This window comes from Sphaerodactylus townsendi, linkage group LG05 (genome assembly GCF_021028975.2).
Source record: "Sphaerodactylus townsendi isolate TG3544 linkage group LG05, MPM_Stown_v2.3, whole genome shotgun sequence".
NCBI classification, from domain to species: Eukaryota; Metazoa; Chordata; class Lepidosauria; order Squamata; family Sphaerodactylidae; genus Sphaerodactylus; species Sphaerodactylus townsendi.
The window spans coordinates 69,418,326-69,441,174 of NC_059429.1; the positions used below are offsets into that span (position 1 = coordinate 69,418,326).

Below are 22,849 nucleotides of genomic sequence, written 5' to 3' on the forward strand. Positions count from 1 at the left end.
TGCCAGTTCTGGATTGGAAAATTCCTGGAGTAGCCTGAGGAGAGTGGGGTTTGGGGAAGAGAGGAACTTCAGCAGCAATTGGAGCCATAGAATCCATTCTCCAAGACAGCCATTTAAACTGATCTCTGTTGTCTGGAAATCAATTGTAATTCTGGTATATTTCCAGGCCCCACTTGGCAACTATGTGTTCTTTTTGTCTATCCTTGTAACTTTCAAAGTAGAAGGCAAACTATGCATTGTGCCCTGCCAAATACTGAACATTGGCCAGGATTTGATGTTAGGGGCAGACAACAGAGACAAGCAGTTTATCAAAGTTCTTTGGACTTGAGGGACAAGTTCACTAATGGAGGTAATCATAGAGCATTTCTCTAGATGTGGGAAATGTAAGCTGAAGTTGAAAAGCCCCAGTTTAGATGGAGTTCTGGCAGTCTCAAGGCCCAAAGTTGCTTGGTGCCACAGAAAAAAACACTGGCCTCATACAACTATATTCTCCTTTACCAATGCAATCTATTATTTACTCTTTCTTCCTTCTTATCTATGTGGTACTGATCTAAAGAAATAGGTTGATCCAAATGAAGAGAATGAGTTAGTGTTTTTAGGCCTGCTGATACTTGTGGCAATAGAAAGTGGTAGTAAGAACTTGTGCACAAACCAGAAAAGTATGTCACTTCTAAGAACTGGGAATGCTCTAGGAATCTCCCAAACCTATGGTAAGACCACAGAGATTTGGAGGGGGGATTTCTAGAGTGTCACACATAAATCTTTTCTGCTGTAACAATCACCATCAAAGAGCCAGGGAGTGGATTAGTGGGCAAATGCCTGCTGAGAGTGGGCAGATGGTAGAAATGTCAACTGCCAGATGGGGTCTGGATATTTCTCAGAATTACAGCTGATCTGCATACCACAGGGATCAATTCTCTTGATAAAATGACTGTTTTGGAAGATGGACTCTGTGGCATGATACCCTGACGAGGTCCCTCCCCAAACTCTGCCTTCCCTAGACACCACCCACAATTTTTCAAGAATTTCCCAGCCTGGAGTTAACAAACCTAGTAGATGGCAATCCTATTCAGAGTAGGTGGAAGGTAGAGAACAATCATATTTGGATGTCAGAGAGATTGGCACCATTGTGGATGTCAGAGAGATTGGCACCATTATTAGGTCCCTAGGCTGCTGTCCAAGTGAGGGAGATCTACATGATATGCTTGCAGAGGTGGAAGAAGAAGAACCAACTGGGTTTATTCGCCTGGAAAAATTTATTCCTATGATGACTAGAGTGTTAATGGAAAGAAGGTAGCAAAGAAAAAATTAAATTGTGCAAGTTGGGTCATGTGTATGTGGTCAGTTTTAACTATGATCCATTCATAGATGCTTGGATAAAATGTTTCAATTAGAAACTGTGACTAGCAGTTTTTAGGTAGACACTAGTTAGTATTAACCATTGTAGTGCTCGCTTCGGCAGCACATATACTATTAACCATTGTATTTATTAGGTTAGTTGTAGTTAGCGCTAGTAGTTAACTGAGTATTGGATTGTAATGTTATTAGCTAGGTTAGCATAAGTTGCTGCTGCTATTGTTTTGCTGCTATTGAATTGCTGAATTGTTAACGCTAGATCACTATCTACTGTTATTTTTGTTGTTTGATGTTATTATGTTATTATGTTATAATTTGTTATTATGCTATACTGTTACTATGTTACATAATGATATTATTACGCTGCTATGTTATGATTATGTCATGATTATTGATGTGTTGTTGCTATTATTCTGATTGTTGTTGTTATGTTGTTGTACACCGCCCTGAGCCTTTTGGGGGAGGGCGGTATATAAATAAAATTTCCATTCCATTCCATTCCATTCCATTTCAGACTTTGATGGTAAGATTGAGGATATCTGTAGTTTGACTTCAGAATTTCTCCTTTCCACAGGGTGTAAGTGTACAAATAAGACAGGGCAACCTAGCAAGTGGTATAGCAGCTGTTATTTAGAAATAAGAATTCTGTTAATCTGTAAAAATTGATTTATGCAATAGGACCACTAATGGATACTGCTTGCTCAGCTGCTTTCTTGAGTGCTAGCAGAATATGGGTATGGGTTGCATTATAGATAAAAGAGGAAATTCACTCCAGTCCCCCTCATTTGGCATTTCAAACTTGATATAAGGAACTGAGCAAATTTGTAGCAAAACAGGATGAGTGAGAGGAAGACAAGATGATTACTTTACTGATTGGGGAGTAAGAATGTTTCATTCAGTAACATGTGGATTTCTATGCATGTATTTTAAAATGATGAATAATATTTTAAGGGAGTCATGTAACTTCCATATCTGAAGATGATTACTAAGGTTTCTGATGTGAGATCACTTTGTCAAGAGTGTTGACTCAAAAGGGAGAGAGAGGTCTACTCCTTTATCATTTTTCTATACAACTTCATAAAGGAAAAGATTGATTTTTTTCTAGTTGTAACCTCCTTTGAGCATTTGGTGCAATGGATCAGGTCCCTAAGCATATGTTGTGAAAGTTCAGTGGATTGTGATTTGTTTGACAGATGTTGCTTGCAACAGCTGTTGCAACAGAGAGTATTGCTTTCTTAGAAAACTGATTTATCACTACAAGCCACCCAATCAGCTCCAGCCACCCAAAGCATGTCTGAACTTCTAGTTAACAAATTAAGAATAACAGAATTGGTTGTGATGGGTTTTCTGGGCTGTGTGGCCGTGGTCTGGTGGCCACCAGACCACAGCCTGGAAAACCCACCACAACCAGCTGAATCCGGCCATGAAAGCCTTCGACAATACAATAACAGAATTACATGTAAAACAGTTGCAACTGGATTGGGTTTGGCACCTTATGACAACACATTTTAGCTTCCCTAGCTTTCCAGTACCATTCCCAGTTTACATTGTTCTCATGTCCCATTGGGCAAGCCTCCTACTCACAACTTCTCTACAAACTGACTAAATGCTTGGGGAGAAACAGCAGGCTCAAGTGAACTGGCCCAGTCGAGTCCCCTGTCTCTAAGCTTCTTCCAGGTTGTCTGCACCTATGCTCCCTCTCTATTGATCACACCGGAAGCCCCCAACTTACTAGAGATCTTCATTTGTGTCTGTGGAATATGCAGAATGTGCAGAACTGCTGGGCAGGACTGACTTCCAGCCAGCATGGCCATGAGGCTTGAATGGCATTCCTCTATCAGCCAATCAGAAATGCAGCTGTAGGGGTTGTCCTGGGGTCTGGGGAGCAGGTCAAGAGGGTAGTCCTAAAGTGAGCAGTTCTCATTCTGGTCAGCCTGCTCTGCTTATAGGAGACCTCCCCAGGTCTGGCATGCTCTTTCTTTCAGAAGCAGAACCCCCTTTCTATGCAGCCATTTCAATACAGTCTTGAATACTCATGCCAATGATCCACTTCCTCCTAATGTTGGTTGTTTGAGAGTACCTAAGAGGCAGTGGGAAATTTGTGTGTGAGTGAGGGAGCTACTCCACTTCTCTTCCCTCCTATCTTACAGGGTTGATCCCTGTCACCATGCAAACTTATTCACTTTTCCCTCACTATCAGCAATTTGAGGAATTGACATTCTTGCTGTCATTCACTGCCATTCTCCTTGCCCTACTAGCTCTGTAGCCTAGTCAGGTGTTTAGTCTCTGTGTGGTTGAGTGAGCAGGCCCTTTGGTCACTGTCTGTGATCTCTGGAAGGAATAAAATCTGTAATAGACACTTCTAATTTCTAGGAGCACTAGAGGTAGGAAACTAGATTCAGATTGTTGGCAAGAATGTACAGAAGTTAATTGAACAAGTCTCCAGTTTTACTTGGACATTCCTTTCTGAGGAATGGACACAAACTAAACTTGGAACTTTGAAGCAGAAGTTGGTCGAGGCAGACTTCACTCTATTTCTGCCTGTGCTCCTGTTCTTAGCTTGTGTGCCTAAGCAGAGTTAAACTTTTCTTCTCCCAAGCTGGGAGAGTTTCTCTTTGATGTATCCTGATATTGAGTTTGTTCCCTTGTGTGTTGCCATGCACCTTTACCCAATCTTAACAAGGTGCAAATGCTCAGCTTCTATGGTTGTAATTTAGGATATCCAAATAGTGGTCTATCTTGCCCCTTTTTGGCAGGTGGCTAAAAGGTCATCTCCATCTTGCCCCTTACGTCTCCATAGACAGAAATCGTCTCCTCTTAGCCAGAAATCTTGGATGTGTATTGCTTCAATCCTAGAAAAGAAAATGTTGTTTTTCTATCTTCTGGATTAAATTGGGAAGCAGAAAACCTACAATCCCAGTTAAGAAATTATGGAGGCAGTGTTTACCCATGACATTTTAAAAACTTTCTTTGAAGTGTCTTTAAAGAAATCAAGATTTTTGTCAAGCATTCAAAAAGAAATCTGTCTTTATTTCTCTCTCCCTCTGATCTAAATGTCTTGAGCAGTATCAATCAATCCCAAATAGGAAAGGAAAAAAGGAAGAATTCAAGCCAGAAAGGGTAAGCTATACCATATTAGAGAAGATGTCTTGTCATAAACTGCCTAAACTTTCATGGCCTTAACAAGAAATTTACCTAAGAAAAGAATATTTGCTGGCCTGAATTCCATTAAAAAATTAGAAACTAAAATATCTTGGAAAGCTCATTTCACTGACATGTAAGTGGTTTGATCTATTTTTCTTTAGCCTCCTTATACCATGGACATACAAACAAAACACACTTCACAGTTTCTATGAATCCTAATCCACAACAATAATATCTATCTGAAAATGGTATCAGTGGCATATCTAAGGTATGGTCCTGGGCACGACTTGAAAGTGGGCACCATCCCAGCCTGCCTGCCAACCTGATGCAGCTGATCCTACCCTATGCCAAGCTGAGCTTTGGGAAGAGATTCCTGCAGCAAAGTGCAGGGCTGACCAGCAGGAGGACTGACTCCTGGGTTAAGTACCCAAGAAGGGCAACAACAGTGAGGGTTTGCCAAAGCCATAAGCACTGTTTTCCTGAATGGTATACCTCATATATGGCCTTCAATGATTGCAGATAGTAGTGCATTTAATCTTGTGAGCATAATTTTTTAGCTGTGTCTTGGTGTCATAGACAGACACTCAGGAACCAAAGATAGTCCAGACACCATTCTTAGCGGGTTCAGTCATTAATGAGTGCACAGAGCCTGGAGCGAAGACAAGAAACAGAAACAGTGACCTGCAGACTGAACCACAATGTTGCTACCACAAGTTAACTCAGCTGCAACCTCTCTGTTATAGCGTAGCTCCCGATTCACTAGTGGGGAACCTGTGTTTTTCCAGATGAGTTCAGAACTAGCATTCTTATCAGTTTCTCACCAGCATGGCCAATTGGCCATGCTGACAGAGGCTGATGGGAATTGTAGTTCCTGAACATCTGGAGAGCCACAGGTTCCCTACCCCTGCACTAGTGCAATAACCTTTTGCAGCTTTAGTCTGGCTCCTGCAAAGACTTTTCATCCAACTCAGCTTGCCCCATAGCTGCTAACCTGCTGCTGTGTCTCCTTTGCTGTAAACTAGCATGCAGTCTCCTCCTGCATTGCTCCCAGTGCTTTGAAGACAGGGGGGTGATGGAGCTGGCAGGGTCCCCTCTGGCTTAGTATCAAGAGGCTGAAGGGTCTCAGAGATAGACCCTGGCTTGGGAATCTCAGAGCTTGGACCTGGCTGTGGATCCCAGCCTGAATGCTCTGCCTAAACCTCTGGACCTGTGTGAACTACTGACTGCTTGGGCTCTGTGTTTACAGGCAGTTGCTGGGAATCTGGAACCAAAACTGTCCCTTCCTCTCCAACTGAGTCTTCCTCCCAGGGGTCCCCAGCCAGACCAGGCTGAGCCATAACACTTGGAGTGTAAAGTTCAACCAGTATTTTGGGATTGTAAAGAGTGGTGGGACTTCCATATGGAGAGTAGAGCAAACACATCTAGTCTAGCAGATGGTATTATTGACATCAGTATTTATTAATCAACTGCTTAATAGTCTTATGGGCTAAGGGCCACTCTAATGCAAAAACTACTTTCTCTGGGAATTGTATAACAGTCTATTTTTCCAATATAGCCATGAACTGGAGAATTATCTTGTTTCATATAATATCATAAGATTATCCTCACCTTGAAGTGACTTAGCAGAGACAAAGATACAAAGAACTGAAGTAGCTTGTTAAATATCATGTTTCCGCATGATTTTCACATTTTACTTTCCTTGGCTGATATCAATAAGGGAGTTACACTCTCTGTGAATAAATGTATTCTTTCTGCTCTTAAAATTAAGAGCTTGTATGTATTATCAAAACCTTGGGATTGAGCCTTTTAAATTAATTTAATATTTAGTAATTTGGGACTTTTAAAAAAATGCTCCCAGGTGTTCTGGCACATAGTTGCTCAAGAGGAATATTATCCTTGGAGAACATCATTTTAAGCTTCAGATTTAATGCTAGTACCCAAGCCATAGATTAAAGTTCCAGTCTAAGAGTACTACCACCCAACTATTTTGGGATGCCACAGGTTTGATGCAAGAATTGTATTTGTGCAGATCCATAGTCTCCTTTATCCTGTGAACCTAGATTTCTGCTTCATATAGTAGGTGAAACAATACTTTAGCATTGGGAAGAATAGGTTTTTATACCTAGCTTTTTCTCTATCTTTAAGGTCTCTTAAAGTAGCTTATAACTGCCTTCCCTTTCCCTACCCACAGCAGGTGAGGTAGGTGGGGCTGAGGAAGTTCAGAGAGAACTGTGACTAGCCCATGGTCACCCAGCAGGCTGCATGTGGAGGATCTGGGAAACTGATGTGGAGGCATGGGGAAACAAACCCAGTACACCATGGTGAAGTGGTTAAGAGCAGCATATTCTAATCCAGATAACAGGTTTGATTCCCCATTCCTCCACAAGAGCGGTGAACTCTAATTTGGTGACCTGGGTCTATCCTGGGGCTTTGCCCACATTCTAACCCCTTATCAAAATAGCCACTTTTTAAGATAAGATTGGTAACCATGTTGGTATACTATATTGGTATCTTTGTCTAGAACATTCCTAGTATCTGTTATATGTATGATAAATATGTTGCAGAAATGGATTTCCCAGGTATCAGCTGAGACATAAGAATTTAGTGAAACAAGAAAACTTTAAAAAGAATCCAAACAGATTTTAAGTGAGATGTTGGGAGACAGGATCAGTCAATGGCTGAAACTGTCAGTGAGATCCAAGTTTAATAATATTAAGGTGAGTCTGAGACAGTATTTGGATATTCTAACAGTGTGTTCATTGCTGAGCATTTTGTTTTCTATTTTACTATTTTTTTGGTGGGATTATAGATAGTCACTTCTTTGAAGGAAGTTAATGAAAATAATGATTTTGAGTCAATGATACAATGTCAGATTGCAAATTTTCAACTAGTTTTTATTAATTTCCTCTGTTACAACAACATTGCTGGCATTATATTATATTTACAGTTTGGACTCAAAGCAATAGTCCCAGAAAATGCCACACATCCATCAGGACCATATCCTGAATCTAGCTGTCATTATAGGCAACAGCTAGTAGTCCTAGAGGCAAGAATTCTTAAAAGATGGGATTAGGGGAACACCATTTATGTCACCTTGAGTCTCATAGAACTAATCAATTCATACGATTTGCTTTCATATGGCCTTTTGCTGAGTCTGAATACTAATGGACAGTATTGTCCCTGGGGCCTCAGTAACCATATGTGGAAGCATGTAAAAAGATATATACATTAACTAGCGGGGCCCAGCCACGCGTTGCTGTGGCTTATTGTGGTGAAGTGGAAAAGGAACAGTAGCAGCAAATCAATTGCAGAGGCCAGCAGTATGTGCTCATGCAAACACGCAGCCTGATGCTGTGCGATGTCATTGATGTGTGTGCCCGCATTCCTTGGGCGGGGGGAATGGAAAGGCACACCTCCCACACATCTAGGCTGGCTGGTCATGATCCTTTACCTGGGAGTAAGTTTGGTTGGTGGCAATGGGTGTCGCTTCTGAGGAAACCTTCTGAGGGGCGCGAGGCAGCCATTCAAAGTATGTCACGGTTGCTGTACCGAGCTTACTCCTGAGTAATGCATGCCTGGTTTTCTTAACTGTAACCGCAGTATTCAGGGAATCTAGGGTGCCTGGCCCCTCCCTCCCATCCCTTGCATGTCGCCCCTCACTGTGTTCCCTCCCTCACTTCTCTTCCCTTGCATGCCACCCCTCCCCCATCCTTCCCTTCCCTTTTCCTCCGCTAGGGTGGGTGGGTCATATCAAGATGCTGGACCCCCTGCCTCCCCTCCCTTGCATGCCACCCCTCACTGTCTCCCCTCTCTCACTTCTTTTCCCTTGCATGCCTCCCCCTCCGTCCCTTTCCTCTCCCTCCCTCTCTTCCCCTGCATGCCACCTCTTCCTCTCCCTCCCTTCCCTCTCCCTCGTGTGTATGTGTGTGTATGTGTTTCACTTCCACTCAAGTTATTGCTTGTGTACTGTTTTCACTGCTCTTATCTGGCCATCTGAGCCAACATTCTAAGGGCACGAACATTCTAAGGGTGACAGTTACACGCAGGCAGCTGCATGTCCTTCACCAAGGAGCGCCAGGAAAAAGGCGTTTTACCTGGGCCAGGTGTGAAATTTCAGGTATGTTAACATCTAAAAACACTCTCACTTGGCTGACTACAGTGGCTGGGAATTTTCAGAGGAATTGGCCCAGCAGTTACTGAGTTATACTATCATCAACAAAAACACTGTTAGCTTTTTATATATATAGATTATAATAGTACCTAGATGGACACTATCCAACATATCTGTCCGTCCGTCCGTCCGTCCGTCCGTCCGTCCAGCCAGCCAGCCAGCCAGCCAGCCAGCCAGCCAGCCAGCCATATGCACACATGTAGACCTGCAACCAAATTGTCTGAGTAAAGATCGTCATTGCTGGATCAGGACATAAAGCTTTAGTATTGCAAGGGGATCCCCTGACCTGGATGACTCAAGCTAGCATTATCTTCTGAGATCTCAGAATCTAAGCGGGGTTGGCCCTGTTTAGTACTTGAATGGGAGACCACCAAAGAATACCAGGGTCACTAGACAGAGGAAAGCAATGGCAACCAACTTCTGTTAAATTCTTGCCTTGAAAATCTTACTGGCTCACCATAAGTCAGGTGCAACTAGATGGCACTTTACACACATACATTCAAGGGTACAGTAGCAGCATATCCAAAATGTTTTTTAATGTAATCTAAGTTCTACCATGAAGAAGATATTGTTTAAATAAATTATGCCCTAGATATTCTTCTGCAGGCAATCTTTATTATTTTTTTTCTTATGCTGTATCAGATGAAAAGCATGTACATTTGGGGGATGCGGGAAATGGTTTCTGGGGTTCCGGGATTATACATCAAATTTAACAAAATGATATATACCTCTGAAGAGACACATTTAATGTACCACTTACCCTCAGCATCAGTTATTGCTTTACTTTCATCTCTGAGGCATAGAGGTTTATCTGTGCTACCGCCTGCCTCTATAAATAGCAATACAGGCAAGGGAAAAAGAAAGCAGGCAAAGGACTTGTTTGCTAAGCTATTATGCTATGATGAGGATGCAGGCAGGTGACACTAAATGCTACTTTCTGCATCCTTAATTGCACACTGCTATCATCTTGGCTGTTGGAATAAAATAAGGTGCCACTCATATTCCTGTTTCCATTCCATTTCATAGGAACCTATATTCTGAAAATGCAGATGCCTGTGAATAATCTAAATGCAAAATTCTGTGTGGGAGGTATGGGGGGAAGGTAGAAACTTAGCATGTTTTATATACTAGTTAATTTCTGTTCCTCATAGAGGCACTGAGCATGACAGTGTCAGAAAGCACAGATGCAGAAATGTTTGCTTCCAGGACTGCATGCAGATTAAAAACAAACAAATAAGAAGTGAGATGGGTGAAAATCCTCTTGCTCAGAATTGCTTTGCCGTTTCTGACTTGCTGTAGTTGAAAATAATTTTACCAGAAGATATTGCTGGCCTTTTGCTTGACAAGAACATTCTCTCACTGGGCTATTAAGTTGAAAATGCAGTCAAGTATTAACTCTGTAAAAGTTTGTATATTTCCCCACTCTGAAAAGAGCATTTTCAAAGCAGGTGGCAAAGGGATACCCTTCCTGTTAAAGGCATGAATGGGCACAAAAAAGGTATCTAGCATGGGAACAGCAAGCTTGTTGCTCTTGGATCTAAATAGGTTGGCTGATTTGGATCTAAAGAGACCAGGTTGACGAGTCTCTGCTTACTTAAATGGCCATAAAAATTCACTTGATTGTAATAAATAATTTTTAATTCAGATCTGAGTTCTAGTTGTAATATTGATTCAATGTCTGTTCTTTGGCTCAAATTAAGCTAACCGGAGAGCCAGTGTGTTTAGGCTCAGCTTGGGGAAATAAAAATTTGAATCATTGCTTACCATGGAACTCACAAGGATAACCTTGAGCCAATAACTGTGTCTCAGTCTATTCAACTCACAAGAGGGTGAAACAGGGTAAGGAGAATTATATGTGCCATCCTGAGCTCTTTGGAGTAATTGTGGAATGAAACTGAAAAAACTTGTTTAATATTATCAGCAGGATAGAAAAGTTGGCAAAAGTCAGTTTATTTTGTCACACGCACGCACGCACGCACGCACGCACACACACACACTCTCTCTCTCTCTCTCTAAATAGACAAGAAGATGCTTTAGGCTTCTTCCAACAATTTAATATCAATCTAAAGGTGCCAAAATTAAAGGACTAAGTACAATGATTTCATTTGAATTGTTGATGCACGTGGTGTTTACTTAACTGTCAATTCATTTTCTTCAGCTTTTTTCCCCTGCTGACCATGGAAAGAATGCAAATAGGGCATTATATTTGCATACTAATTTTATTTTGCCCCAGTATCTTCTTAAAAACATGAAGTTTGGGTTAATAAAAATAAAACATTTCTGATTCTAATACAAGGAAATGTTTATGGTGGCAGGAAACAAATGGGTGTGTCATTTAGGGGAACATAAAGAAGACCATAATAATCTGTAGGCAAAACAGATTGAGGCTTTTGCTTGGCTTTTAGCTTTCAAAAGCAGTTTAATGGACTGCAGCATTTCCAAGACAGAGTGATAGAAAATTATCACATCTGTTTCCCCAATCCTACTCATAGACATTCAGTGCCCTAGTGGCTGGTTAGAAAAAGAATAGAAATGCTTATACATTCAAGCTAGGAAAATGGAACATTTAGATTCTTGGGTTGCAATTAGATGTCATGATAAACCATGGTTGTTATCCATGATAATCAGATTCCAGTTCAGAATTCAGAATTATTTATTACAGTCAAAGTTTATCAGAAAAACAACCATATCTATATCTGTCTGCCTGTCTGTCTACACACACCCACCCACACCCACAGAGGAAGGTTACAAATTGAATACATAGAGATTATATATAAAATATACAAATAGTCAAAATAATAAATTTAAAATTAGTAAAACACTAGACCATGTCAGACATGCCAAAGATCAAAATCTTGCTACCTTAACAGCCCCATCTGGGGTGGGGAAGGGTTTGAGGAAGCAGCATGGCCTTGCACAGGGCAATTACCTTGGCAAAAGAGGCAGATACACTGGTAGTAGCTTGCTCCTCAGCCCCCCTGCCACAAAACCCAAATGTCTGGGCCTCGGTGTGGCTGTGCTGACATCATGATTGGACAGCAGCATGGGGAAAGGGCTGGGGCATTCCAGGGGCAGAGCCAATGTTAGCGTCCACCCTTTGGGTGGCTAAGTCCTGTAAGCCCTTTGGAGAGCTTTCTGGCAGGGGAGTTGCAGTTTTTGCTCTTTGCACTACCGGAAAGCCCTCTTGGATGTGACAGGGCAGTGCCACAGCAGCATCGTGTCCTGTTGCTGAGAGCTTTGGATGGGGCTGTAAGGGTAGTTTAATTGAAACAGTTGGCAAGAAGAAAGGAAGTATGAAAATAATCAATCATTGACCAACAATATCCCAGCTTGAAAAATCCTATTATCTTCTCCAGGGACCTTTTCAGGATGTTCACAGACCTATCTGACTCAACTATTAAGGGAAAGAGACAAATAAATAAAATAGTTTGGTCTGGGTGACATATGCATGTTGCTGTTGCCTTTCCCTTAAACCCATAATATTTTCCTAATGGGTTCATGTTAAGCTGAATAAGAACAAGATGGATCTCTGCTGGAACCTATAGCATGAATTCTATAGGGCCAAGCAACACACTCCCAGCACCACCTTCTGGAATCAGTCAGCCAAATAAGAACAAAATCAAAAAGAACATTTCCATCTTCTCCCAACTGAAAGTTGCTGAGATCCAGGAAAATCAACAGGAACACATTTGCCACATCCAACTGGTAAAAAGTCTCAGTTAGAGCAACCAACTGAAACCCAGTCCTCAAACCCAGTCCTCAATCCATAATGAAATATATCAAATAATAACCCATCTTCTCCAAAACAATCTAAAAATGCATATCTACTACCCACTTTATTATCTTGCCCAAAAATAGAATCTTGCTCTAATTATTGCAAGGGATATGGTAGGCAGTGAATAAATTAGTTGATATAGAAATTAAAAAATACCATTTAGTTTGAAAATTCATCAACTGCTTGTTTCATAAAAACTGTCACTCAAAGTAGGGAAATAATCTGAAAAGATTCCAATACAGTGTATGTCATGTCACTCATATTATTTTCTAATTTATGCTTTCCATTTGAAAAATCATTTTGTAAATTGTGTGACAGAACACCCTTTGAGGTGGTGTTTAAAAACCCATGAAATTCAGTAGATACCAAGGCATGCTTTGAATAAAAAATAGTTCAAGATTACAATGTTATTTTGTTGTTTTTCTGACAGGACAACCCCCACACCCAATCTGTTGACTTCAACTTTTGATTAGCACTCCACGTGATAACACAATGAAATGAAAACCAACATGCAGAAATCCCATTTATTCTGTCTTTAATTAAAGGTCACTCCTACAGCCACACTGCTATTTCACTTTTGGTTTCCCAAAACAGACCTTCTCAGTACGTCACAAGGTCTTGAATAGCTATGTAGATTGAGAATCAGCCTGATATTAAGGCGATATATTGCTTATATAGAATAGCTGAATGTGGGTTGGATGTGGACTTGAACCAATTTTTCCATTTTTCTGCACTGATAAATGAGATGAAACAAACATTTTACTGTCAGTCTTGCTTCTGACCCCCGCACACCTCCATTCCCTTCTACATTAAAAATATATTTGTTGTACGTTCCAGTGTCTACCTGCCTGAATTCTTATCTTCCTTCATTTTCTTGCAGCCTACCTTCTGTATCAAAATTGAAAGGATTTGTTGTCTAATACTGAAGACAATAAAGAAGATTATGTTTTTCCCATTTTTTCAAATACACCAGTAAAAGTCAAAAACAAAACTATGTACAATATCATTTATGTTCCTTGAATGTATTTCCTGGTAGCTTTTTTTAAAAAAAACCCATTAAACCTGATTGAAAAAGTCAGCCAAAATATTATTGCTTCATGTTTATATTTTAAGAAAATAGTGACAGTTAAGAAAACTATTTTTGTGTGCATGTTTAGTGATAACTACTTTGACATCTTAACAAATAAGGCAGAAGAAAATATCAGAGAAGATATATAATGTGCTAACCCATAAACAGAAAACTACTGTTTATTTACAAAGCCATATGTAGGTTCTAAAGTTGGACAAATGGACATCTAAATAACTAGGTGTAAATTTTATTTATTTACTAATTAAAATATTTCTATCCTGCCTTTAACCTATATCTGTGGCAGCTTACAAAAATCACAATAAAATTATAATAAATATATATAACAAAACAAAAATTTAAGATAATATATTATCAAAACAGCTATTAGGAATAAAACAACATTTAACAATAAAACAATTACTAGCAGCAAATATTAATCATCCATATATACAATAATAACCAAAAATAACTCACTTATTAAAACTCACAATAAAATACTCAGATGTTAAACACTATCTGGAATAAAAAAGTGTTAGCCAGAAGACAAAAGGTGATCAGGGAAGGAGCAAACCAAGCTTCTATAGGGAGATATAACAGCACCCACTCCTTGAGGGAAGACAGAGGCCCCAAAAAGGGAAGGAAACCTGTTGCTGAGGGTGGTTATTTTGATAGCTTTTTGTTGGCCTAAGGCACTTCCCTCAACTCATGCACACAGGCCTTTAAAGAGAAATTCTGTCAGGGAAACTTAAACTATAGTTATAAAGCTGCCACCAGAAACTGAAGTAAAATGGAATGTATAGAGAGGCTTTTGAAAGCTTAAAACAAAAATCTGGATTTTTATTTGCCAACTTCTCTTCTCTGGTTGTTGGTTCAGAGAGGCACCCAAGTGTTACTTTAGGCAGATGCTTAGCATTACAGAGCAAATTCATGTTGTTTGGCTGTTTCAGTTACAAGCAGTTTCAGTAAAATTGGCTTTAAGTACAGACGCACAGGTAACTCTGTAAGGGCAAACCTTCCATACTCGGTCTAGAACCCACTCCTTAAACACCCACCCTTATCTCCAAAGGATTTTACACTGGCTTAGGAGGGTGTAATAAGTTTCCCTTTAGTCTCCCACCAACTAGGCTTCTAGCCTCTGGTGCACACTGATCCTTCCTCTCAGTCTCTCTGAGATCACTCAGAGGAATCTGGGAACCTAGCCTTCCTCTCTCCATCTGTCTGGCCTCTCTGCCTCTAGACAAGATCTCTAGACTGACTCTGAGGAAAGGACAAGAATCTCTTTGTGCTACATCAACTCTCAGTGTGCTTTCAAGACTCTCAATTCCCTATCTGCTTTCTGACAGGCGTCTTCCTGCTTTTATAGCAGACAGCACACCCTATCTGTGGCTGCCAGCTATACCATTACAGCCCAGCCAATCAGATTGTGCTCTGGCTGTTACTGTGGTGCTCTTGTTCTAACTTATCCTTTGCAAATTAACCCCATACTGGGACATAGGTAATGGGGGGCTCATGTTCATTACATGTCCGGGGGAGCATTTCTGCACCCAAGCTGTGTGCCCCTCCCACCCCAGCTGTGCCTCCCACAGGGTTTCTGGATAGGCTTGGAGGCCCTCAAAGGAGATCAGAGGGCCTCAGGGCCTGTCGGGGTTTCTGGATGGATTCAAGTGGCTTCAGGACTATCAGAGGCTATTAGAATTGATTGAGGGCTGCAGGTGGAACCCAAAAGAACTGAAGTACCTTGGAGATGCCCAAAAGAGCAGAGGACTGTTGAAAAATGCAAGGAGGTTCTAGGACTCCTGGTGGAGGGGGGATGAAAACCTTTCTTGAACCCCCAAGGGAAACTGTTATTTCACTTCCTGCTGTTCCTATGAGAATAAAATATGTGATCGGTAACTTTAATACACTGCTGCTGAGATTTACAACATCATTAATGATGATGCATACATAATATTGTCATGAATTTGGAGCCTGGTTACTATAAATTGTCCTATGCTGCAGTTTGGCCTAAAGTGGCAAGCTTGGGAAACCAGAGGCCATGATTTAAAAATAGTCATGTTAAGAAAGAGGGTCGTAGATATCTCCTCTCTGGTATTAATTGTTAGGAAATGCTTTTGTCCAAGCACACATCATGGAAGTGATCCCTCTCCCCAAAGAGGAGGAAGGCATTTGTTTAGTTTCTAGAAGAGACAATGCAATCTTTAAGCCACTTTCCTATGAGTAATCCCTATTTAACTTTTCTGAGTATACCTGCTCAGGTTCAGAGGAACAGCCATACCTTTCAGTGAGCTGGCAAGCTCAGGAGCTTTCTCCCTCTTTCTCTTTCTCTCTGGTCGTTCCCCACTTTAGAAGTGAAAGTGGAGGCAGACCGGGCTCATAAGAACCGGGCGTTGTTGAGTGTGGGTTAATGCTCCCCACTGCAGTTTTTCCATTAGGGGAACTCATTTTTCTGCTGCAGTTTTTTAGACGCAGCACTCCCCACGGCCCCGCTTTCTGCAGCGATTGGCAGGGCTGTTTTGGAGGCTTAACCTTTTAAATTTTTTTTAATTTTTCCTTCCTGGAATCAAAGTGGAAATGTTGTCACATGCACACGTCATCACAAAGCTGCCCAATGGGATTTCCATGCTTTTGGTGCTGGCTTTTGATTGGCCAGCATGTTGCAGCTATAAAATTTGCTGAACTTCCTGGTTGTTCACTTGTGGCTTCATGATCACGCTGGGGACAGAAACTATGGGGATTCATTGTGGTGTGTTTTGAGTAAACCTAAATAACAGTGGGACCGGTGTTTCAAAATCACGCTGCTTTCAGCCCAAACAGAAAAAACTTGTCCTGGTCAAAAATCAGCCCCAAGTCCTTCATAGACAATTTTTTTCTTTTTAAAAAAATTAGTTGTCCCTAGCAGGACTAGAACTAGTGAGCTTTCACATTGGCAGCACAAGCAGACAGAAGGCTGCATTACCTAGTTAAGCCACAAAAACTCTAATAGCAAATAGGGATAAATACTAGGCTTTCAGTGAGTGCTCTCTTGCATTGCTATATAAATGACCCTATGTTGCAATGTAGGGTCAAATACACTTCGATCTCTGTTCCCTGAAATTTTTAAAAAAAGGCTGTTCACTTGCGCACAGCCCACTGCTTCCTTATTGGGCAAAAGGCTCCATGTCACTACCAGGGCTGGGAAACTCAAACCCTGAGTCACCCCCCCCCCCCGGATTTCCCCACTGCCCCGCGTTCTGTGCGGGATTTTCCAAAAGGTGCACTTCGGAATGGGATCTTAAATGACGCATGCTGAGGGGGTAGGAGAGCGGCAGAATCAGGGTGGCTGCGTTTTCGCCACTGGTGTAGTGGGGAGTGCAACCGGACCCTGGATTATTTGCCACCAGTAGCCCTCAACAAATGGTGAGTGGGGAAACGGCCTCTGTCTAAATCTGGAGATCTGATAAGGGATAGTGCACCTCTGTCATGTAGGGATCTTCCAACAGTGTTCCATCTGTTAAAATAAAGCAATGCTCTCTGCCCTCCAAAGGGAATTGTTTCACATAAGCACTGCCCTCTGAGGTGCCCCATCTCCCAGAGAAGTAGTGAATGCATAATCATAACCAATAAAGCCCTGAGGGATGGAATATCATGATGATGAACCCTCCACCAATCAGCAAGCAGAGCTCACAAAGTGCCCCCTCTCCCGCCCACCTTTCCTTAACTCAGGAGCATGCCTTAGTAACCCATCCTAGCCAACCCTCGCCTTTCCACCCATCCCAATACTCACCTTCAAACTCTGCCTCTACCCCAAACCACACCTTCCAAATCCTTACCTTTCAATCCCCCATCCCATGTTACACCTTCTCACCCTCCTTCACCTCACCTCATTCCTTTCCACTCTCCCCAAACCTCACTTTCCCACCTACACCAAGCCAAACCTTTCTAACCTTTCCCACCTCCCAGCCCCAGCCCCAGTACCACATAGATCACAAGCAGAGGTGGGATCCAACCAGTTCCCACCACTTCTCTAGAAGTGGTTACTAATTTTTTCTGTGTGCCGAGAAGGGGTTACTAAAGCAACCTCCCTGCCCAATAGGGACTGGAGGTGCGTGTGTGCGGTGGCACCATTGTTTGAATCCCACCACCATCGGAACCTATTATTAAAATTTTTGGATCCCACCACTGATCACAAGTCTTGTGCTGGGAGCACAGGGTGGGGAATCACTATCCCCCCCGTAAAGGTCATTGGGGAGATCCCTACTCCCCCACTCTTTGCTAGGGCCTATTGCATCTCCCCCGCAATGGGCTTTTCTACTCGTAATACAATAATGTCTTTAAATACCTAGAATTCTTCCCTCTCTTAGGCTCATTCCGCACATGCAGAATAATGCACTTTCAAACTGCTTTCAGTGCTCTTTGAAGCTGTGCGGAATAGCAAAATCCACTTACAAACAGTTGTGAAAGTGGTTTGAAAATGCATTATTTTGCATGTGCGGAAGGGGCCTTAAATTTTGTGAGCAGCCTTCCTACAGGTTTGAGTATTTACTTGTTTTACTGTTAGACACAGATGAAAGGGTTCGATTCCTTTTTAAAAACAGTTTTCATATTAGTATTTTGTTACATATACTTCATAAAGAAGAACAGAAGAAACAATAAAAATTACGGAGAAAAATTGTTGCAAGGGTAATCCTGTATTAATGTTAAACATAATCTTAAAACAACAACAAAAAACTCTGATGTTGTAGACATTCTTAAATGTTCTTCCTCTTTTTGTATGTGAGTGAAGGTTAATTTATCCCTGTCCTCCTATAGTGTAATGCTGATGTCACTGCTCGGTCATCATGTTTTAGCTGATATTGTTTTGCTCCTTTCTGCTGCTTCTCATTTTTCTTTGACAGACAGGGTTGACCTTACCAGCTGTTGTTTCTTTTAGAGCCCTTCTCTTCAAAGATTACTCTGCCTCTGGTGCTCAAATCCACACCAGAGATACATGAAGTTAGCACATCAAACTCCAAATAAGTGGTTCGGGTGCAGGGTGAGCAGCTGTAGGAGTTTCCATGAAACTTAAAGAATCTAAAAGAATATTTCCCACACCTCTTGGCCAAAAGCTTCTGGAGAAGAATTAAAAATGTATTAATCCATGTTACATCTTCCTGAGAATTGCTATATCCATTGAATATAATGATAATTATATATACAAGTTTTACAGAGGTATAATTTACTTCCTATTACCTGTACACTTGTAAATATCAGAAAGTCTAAAATCTTGATTCTCTGCAACTATTGCTTTTACAATCTTACCTCATGTTTCTTTCCAACAAGTGGGAGAGATACAAATGGATGATATTCAGACTTCAGTCGTAAGGCATTTTCCTGTTGAGAAGCCCCACTGAATAACATGGCACTTACTTCTGAGGAAACCTGCTTAGGTTTGCTCCCAAGAACATCAGGGAGCATCATATATGAACAGATATTTTAACCTAGAGGGCCTCCCTACCCCCCACTATTTTTAGATTAGTTTAGATATTTAATTGATATACCACCCTCCCCCAAAGGGCTCAGGGCAGTGCACAACATAATATAGAACGATACATAATACTACAATAGAAATACACATAATAATAAAACCAGTACAGTAGCACTACAATAACCAACAATGCAACAAATATGCAATAATCTAGTATCAGGTTAACATTTTAACAGATAGTTTGTAAACCTGAAGGCAGAATTATGTGTTCTTAATTTGATGTGAGTTGCTTTGGGAAACAATTACCTGAGAATCAGCATATACATATAATTAATAAATTAAAATAATCAATTAATATAAAAGTGCTTTTCTAGCTCTGGATTTCTCTACTTATATTGCTCCTTGTGGTGGCTGGAATCATGAATCTGTAGGTGAGTACAGACCACTGCCAAGTAGTAATACACAAAGAAAAGCATATTAGCTAATTCAGGTATTCAGTGTATGCGTGATAGTATCTTGTGTCCCCAATACTTTTGTACACATGATATCTGAACCTTACTCACATGAATTCCAGTGCCACAAGCTGTACTCCAGAAAAAATGTTGTGTATATAAATCATGCCATTTCAGTTTTTGTGTGTTGGGGTCCATGTGTCCTTCAACATGTTGAAGTTGGTACACTGATTCTGGTTGGAACAGGCAACTGTATTATGATTCCCTCCCTTCTTATGCATAGATTATGTGGCCTGCACAGTAGGGTTGCCAACTTCAGTTTTGGACATTTCTGGTTATTTGGGGATGGTCCCTAGGGAGAGGAAACAGCTCAGCCTGAATATAATGCCATGGAATTTATCCTTTAAAGATGTCATTGCTTGCAGAGACCTGGTCTCTGTAGTCGAAATCTAAATTGTAATTGTGGGTAATGTCCAAGTCCCACCTGGAGATTGGCAACCATAAGTACAGGGTTTTAAGTAACCAATGATCTGTAGCTTACCACTCCACTTCCTTAAATTTATGATCAGATTCAGAAATGTCATATGATTTTCTTCAGTAATTGGTTGGATACCTATGACTGGCTTACCAAGCACTCACAAGCATATTGTGGAAAGTTATCACTTTGTACAAGATTGCTAGCATTCATACTTATGCTAGAAAAGTGAAATATCAGCCTGACATATAGAACTTGATGGGTTGTTTTTACTGCATGGTCAGAATAACTTGGAATAATTTTTTCACTTTTAAATTATGTATAACCTACTATTTATAAACTGAATCATTTCAATAAAAAAAATTAGAGTTTAATAATAACAGTTTTGAACCATCAAAAATCATGAAAAGAAAGAAGGAAAAAGAAAAGTGGATTTCCTCCTAATTTAACCTTCCTTCTCTACCTACCCATGAAGATAGATTTGCGGGGTAGCCTTCCTGGTCAGCAGTGAAACAGCTAGATTCAAGTCCTGTAGCACCTTAGCAGCTAACAAGATTTTGGGAGTATAAGCATTACCTGCAAAGTCTTATTGGTATCCAAGGTGCTACTGGACTCAAATCTAACTGTTCCTCTATCCATGATTCTTAGTTTACTTGCATACTTCCTCATTTCAGAACCAATTGGTTAACCATTCATAGAATCTTCAGGTTTTTATGCCTGAATTGGAAATAAAGTGCTGCTTTTGCAGAGGTCCGGGGAAAGTAATTTGTGTGAGGGGAGGGGGGGTTGGGGTTGGGGGATTGGTTAAATTTTGTTTTTGCATATTTGGCAGTTTCCACTGATGCTCAGTCAACCTCACTTATCTTTGAGCCCATATTTGTGCATGTTTAGCCCATGTATACAAATAGGAAATGTTGCCCTTTTGCTTTATAGAAACTCAATTTCAAGATCTATGTGTTTCCTTTGTGTTTTTCCCAACAGTAAATCTTCGCCCTGGAGTGGAGCAGAAAGTAGTATTTATTACAGCTCGTGTCCACCCAGGAGAAACACCATCATCTTTTGTGTGCCAAGGTGAGCTTGAAATGAAACCCCAGGAATGGAGACTTATTTTTTTATGTGTTTTGATTTGTCTTTGTCCTTTATCAGCTACCTTGCATGGTATATCAGACCATTAGTCCATCAAGGTCAGTACTGTCTGTTCAGACTGTCAGCAGCTCTCGAGGGTCTCAAGTAAAGGTCTTTCACATGGATGTGATAAAATAGTATGCCTGGCTAATTTCCAATTTTAAGCAGACAAGACTAGCATAGAAACATAGCAAGACTAGAAATGGAGTCGAATCCTAATAGGGTCTCAGAGATGTAAAGGAGGGATGGAAGTGAAAGTCACCTCAGCAGACGTTGTTGCCTCAGTTTGTTTTATTTATTATAAATTATTTCTTGAAACATTTAAGCTAAAGAACACATATAAATAACATTTTAATTTGTTAAATGTAATCTGGAATCCCACACTAGTAATTTCCTCAGGATCACATAGTCCTTTGAAACTGACACACTACTTCAGGAGAAAGAATAAAAAATTTGGAATTAAATTCTTGGTGGCAGCAAAATATACACAGAGAAAGGGAAAATAAACATTATTTTGCACCTGCTATACTTATCTACAAAGAAATAACAGAAAAGGCATTGCACAAGGAATACTGATAATTTTTTTTCACCCTGATAACCTGGCTCCGAAAATTAACATTTTTAAAGCTGTATATCCCTAGTTAAGTCCTGTTCACTTTGCCTTATTCATATATATTCACATAATCTCAGCCTTTGTTCGGAAGCCTGCTCTGCAAAATACATACTGTCAAAACAGTATTTTAGGACTGAATTCTGAGGAGGGTTGTTGTAGTTCTCAAATTGGCTGACCTTATTAAGCATGTTACACTTGGTAATTGAAGAAAAGTAATTAAATAAAGATCCCATTAGATTTAACTTTTTGTCAATGACTAGTTAAACTGAGACTCCAGGAAAATTGTCCTCTTCTCTTCAAAAGGAAAAAAAAAGCAAGCTGATCAATCCAATCAAGCACTGTTCTTCATTTCCTCCACCTTTGCTACTCTAAAACAGCCTTTTCTCTGTATTCAGCAGCAGGAATAGCTTTGAGATTTCATAGCAAGTTCCAAAACAGCCCAATGGCCTCCTTTCTCTAAACAAGCCCAGCAAATAAGCCAGACAAAAGATGGCAAGAGGTGACAGGGGCCTTGACTGAAGAGATAGGATCACTGCAGATTTAGGTTTCATTTTTGAGAAATATTTCCATTTCTCTAGGGGATTAGCAAGTCCCCTATGGGGGAGAAGAACTGAATTAACTATTTTTCTATCTATGGCATTCTGTAATCTCAAAATGATGGTATCTGCAGATTGAATCTGCAGCTTGATACCCTCTGTGCAGCTCCCTGACTTGAGATACCCACATAGATGCAGCAGCTGTCCTTTTTGCTATAATCCAATGACTCCATAGCCCAAAGATATTTTTTTGGAACAGCATTTCAAATATTCACTAGCAGATAACTCTGCATACTCAACTAATCGTCTGCCCAAATTCCATCCATGAAACATTTGTGAGCTTGGTTCTATTATTTTTCTTTGGCCGTTTCCGCACGGCCAGGATGCGCCCCCACGCCGCCAAGAGTTTTGGCGGCGCAGGAGCCCGCTCGCGATGCAAGCATGCTTAACGGCTGGGCGGGAGGCCGGTAGACGGCAGGCGGCTCAAGACAGAAGTCGCTTTTCAGTGCCTATCATCGGTAGTTTCGGCGCTGCTTGCGTTAATGTCAGAGCTCGCTTCATTGCCCTCCCACCCCTGGAGGTCGGAGGACAGTGTGGATGGGGCCGCGACTTCCAGCAGGCCAATTTTAATGAGGACACCGCGGAGTGGGGCGCAGAAGGAGACAGCCGCCTTCCCCGGGCGGCGGCGAG

At 41.0% G+C, this 22,849-nt stretch overlaps 1 protein-coding gene across 1 annotated transcript in view; it reads left to right on the plus strand.

Moving 5' to 3' along the window:
- Positions 1-22,849, plus strand: part of LOC125433066 (BEN domain-containing protein 5-like) — a 996,205-nt gene that overhangs the window by 741,785 nt on the left and 231,571 nt on the right. Inside the window, exon 7 of the mRNA XM_048497387.1 lies at positions 20,867-20,956. Coding sequence (XP_048353344.1) covers positions 20,867-20,956 — 90 coding nt within the window. The remainder of the gene's footprint in view (positions 1-20,866; positions 20,957-22,849) is intronic.